This window comes from Cryptomeria japonica, chromosome 9, assembly GCF_030272615.1.
Source record: "Cryptomeria japonica chromosome 9, Sugi_1.0, whole genome shotgun sequence".
In the NCBI taxonomy this organism is placed as follows: domain Eukaryota; kingdom Viridiplantae; phylum Streptophyta; class Pinopsida; order Cupressales; family Cupressaceae; genus Cryptomeria; species Cryptomeria japonica.
This window is the reverse complement of record NC_081413.1, coordinates 32,484,568-32,488,454: the sequence shown is the minus strand read 5'-3', so window position 1 is coordinate 32,488,454 and position 3,887 is coordinate 32,484,568. Positions and strand designations below refer to the sequence as shown.

The following is a 3,887-nucleotide window of genomic DNA, read 5'->3' as shown; positions in this document are numbered from 1 at the left end:
GACGCTACCAGTCGGTCAAATTCAACTCCAACTTATATTGTAAAGAGCAGTATAGAGAAGCCCTCTCTTCGCCCAGCAGGTTTAAGGGGATAGCTATCGGGAAGAAAATAAATGCTTTGAACATATAAAAATCTGTTGCTCACGCACAGTGAAATAAATCACAGAGATGCTCAATCCATTTCAAAACGAAAATTGCAGACAACAAACATCAAAACAATATAGCAAAAGCACCGTTCATTTAACCTTCAATTTGGTTGAAATACATAAAAAAGTGGCTCAATCCCAATTTATAATTGATCATTATTCAAAACTGGCAATAAATCATATAAGAAAACCACCGTTCACTTAACCCTAAAATTAAAAACTACCGATAACTGACACTAGCAGTTACGATGAAAGAAAATTTTCCAAAAATCCGGTCGACTAGTTTAAACAACAGATTGTGAAACACTAAATCAAAATCACCGGCGTCGATAGAAAGGCGGAGAATCCGAGCGCCTTCTCATGCCCCTTCTTCCTCTCTCGCCAGAACTACTCCTCCCGAACTCTACTTCTAGAACCGGTGAATTTCGATCATTTCCGTCAAGCTTATAACCCTGCAGAGCCTCCATTGCAGTAGCAGCAAAGGTCGGACTTTCAAACTCCACAAAGCAAAACACAAGAGTATCACCCCTGGGAAAATCCTTGCTGACGAGCCTCACATCTTTGAAGCCCCGGAAAGGCCGAAAAATGTGAGCCACCTCTCTGCGCGAACAGTCGGTGGGCAAACCCTTGACGAACAGCGTGCTGGAAGCGTCTGGTGGAAGGTAAAGAGCTGGAAGGATTCGATCTCTGGTCACGTACTCCTGAGAAGGTATTTCTCTGTAATAGTCGTTCAAACCTAGCTCTACCCCTGCGTATTCGTAGTCTGTACGAGGGCGCTTGAATGACGAAGCCATGCCCGAGAAGCTGGCATCGATTTCGCCTCCAAACCTGCTCATTTTTTTGTCAATTTTTATTGCTTATCAAAATACTCTGTGACTGCTCCCGAAGCCGAAAACATAAAACCCTAGGTCCAAACCCTAAAGAACTTTCGCTATCTAATGGTAGGAATAGGTTTTCAGCTCTTGGGTAGAATGATTGGCATAACACGAGATATTTATACCTCTTGGAGTCCTTTCAATTCTCATTGCCATCAATTTCTTTAATAATTTGAGTAGAGGACACGATCAGATTTTTTGTAAGTAATAAATATCTATTGTTGCCAGGGAATCACACCTACATAAATATCTATGTCATTTGTCAATGACAGAGGTAAAGTAGTAGATAAATAATCATTTTGGATCTAAATTTGGACATGGAGTAAAAAAATGTGTAAATAAATTTATAAAATTCAAAGAAATTAAATGTGATATTTAGTTTGAAATTTGAATGAAGGAATATGTTGTAAATGTTTGAAATCAATTTGTTAGTGTGTAAAAGATGAAGGGAATATTTAGATGAACATTTTTTTTAATTGATTTTATTTTGTTGTGGTTTAGATTTGTGCCTAGTAAACTAATCTACAATGAATGTTAACATATGAAAGTAAATTAATATGAAATTTATGATTATATGAGGTGTGTATTGACTCATGGTACATGTATCTACAATGTGGTGGTATCAATAAACACTATTTGTAAACTTGTTATGAAAAGAGTTATTCTTCTCTAGTAAAGACTTTAGAACAATGATTGACAATAGTAAACTAGGATATATATCTTAAATTTTAATTTAATCTATATAAAATTCACCGAGACATATCCTTTTCAAGACACCCATTTAATCAATTTTACACCTTTAAGTCAAATTTTATATAGACTAAATTAAATTTAAGGTTGGCAATCATATGCTGCAACATGAAAAACATAAAATAAATTTATAGCTTAATTTAATAACAATAATACTTCAAAGCAAATGAAATCAAAGGGATTAAAAGCCACCATACAATTCCATATTTACCACATCCACGAGACTAAAAACACAATCTTCTGCAATCAATTTACTTTCAATTCGTAGTGGAAATCAAAGCAATTACGAAAATTTTCTTTTGCCCATCATTACTTAGGCAACAAAATTTGGTGAAAATAGCATTTAAACTGTTAAACTACAAATCTCATGATCTTGGCACAGGATGCACATTCTAGATTTTAAAGATCAAATCGTCTGGTTTCTTGGCACTCTTCAAATCTTAACATCAATATGTCATTTCTCTGCATGCAATTAATTGTATTTTGTACCAAATTTGTCTACGCTTTCATAGCTTTTGTAAACTTGTGATGATAAACATACCTTATAAAATTAATGACCATGCAGCAACTTAGATATTTACTAATCATCCCAGTATTTTTCAGAATGGTTAATTATATTTATTCATTTCAGCAAACGTTTTAAAGTAAAAATCATAAAAAACCAAAAGTGTTGCTAGGAAAGTACAGAAAGAAAAGGACAAAAATAAGGTACAAAAACAGAGGTTGTAACCATAACCTTTTCAGCGTCCCTTTCCTTTCTTACACCTCCATTGGCCTCCTTTCCTATAAATTACAGGAGGCAAACATACATCCTCAACAAACTATAAAACAAAATATTGAGAGCCATCAAGAAGCAGCTAAGATTTAGAGAGATAATGAGCAAACTAAATCTTTTACTGTCCTTTTGTTTGCTTTTATAGATTGAACCCCACTATTCCACCACTCTATCAACAACAACTCGTTATATTTTTCCATTCCTTTTAAAATCGTCCACTCTTTGACGTGTTTCAGTCAGCATTGATGGTTGACGGGTACTGCAGATTATGGTTGCGAGGGTGCATTAAGGGAGACGTTTCAATTGAAAGCGTTAAATTGCAGTAACCACCACGCTGCCTCTGTCGTGCCGCCACTCCCAACCGCCCTACCAGATTTTGGAAGACATGCATGCAAACGTCAAAATTTTCTTAAACTGGCATTTTGTTTACGGACAATATGAATGCCATTATAGGTCGCCTCTTGGCGAAACAACCACAAATAGGTTCCTAAGATGATGTATGTTAATGTGTACTCTGACAATATTGTTATAGACGTATCATGAATGTTTTGTGACAATGGTTTCCAATGATTCATTGATGGCTTTCAGAATGAATAATAAATGTCCTTAATACAACAATACAACACATGAGTTCACATAAATGTGTGCTACGTCAATTCATAAAGGATAGTAAAAACAGGTTAGCAATGTTCAATTTGAATTTTGAGCTTTAAATTCCCACACATTAAAACGACCTAGGTTAATTCTATGCATGGCAATTTTAGGGATCAAATCCAATTCCTAAGGATGAGGGGTTCGGGGTAAAGCAATGAGTTGAGTTTAATGCAAGAATATTTCACTTGTAATTTTGTGGTACACAAAGGATTGTGTATTCAAAGTGGGCCCAAACCTAAGAGAAAAGGGCATGCATATGTTTTTTCAACATTACATTTTGCCCCAACCTTGATGTGCATGCAAACTACTACAAGGATACATGTCAAAGTAAAACAGGAAGTCAACATAGAAAATATATATTTCAAGTTGACTAAAAGGATACACACATGGATGATGGTTCTTGTACTCTTCTTGTTATTAACTTTCTCCATTTAAAACTTATAAAAGAAAAACTCATGCAACGAATGGCATTTATTACACATTTAAAATAAGCACTAACTATAACTTACTTGAAAACCATCTTCAAAAATAATGAAATTAGAAAGGAGAAGGGTGAGATATTTTGTCTAAGTGAAAAATGGTAGGGCTCCAATTAATTAGAAAAAAGATAGAAATTTCGTTAAGAAAAAGAGTATAATAATGGAGAAAGGTCCCTAGGTTCAAACCCTAACGAATTTTTGCTACCTAAT

At 34.8% G+C, this 3,887-nt stretch overlaps 1 protein-coding gene across 1 annotated transcript; it reads right to left on the bottom strand.

Moving 5' to 3' along the window:
- Positions 1-219: 219 nt before the first annotated feature.
- On the bottom strand, positions 220-1,152 carry LOC131045285 (nuclear speckle RNA-binding protein A). The gene has a single exon (XM_057978847.2). The coding sequence runs from the start codon at positions 978-980 to the stop codon at positions 462-464; it is 519 nt and encodes a 172-aa protein (XP_057834830.1). The 5' UTR covers positions 981-1,152; the 3' UTR covers positions 220-461.
- Positions 1,153-3,887: the final 2,735 nt, after the last annotated feature.

Coding starts and splice junctions, on each gene's coding strand:
- LOC131045285 (XM_057978847.2), bottom strand. CDS start 980: ATGAGCAGGTTTGGAGGCGAAATCGATGCCAGCTTCTCGGGCATGGCT.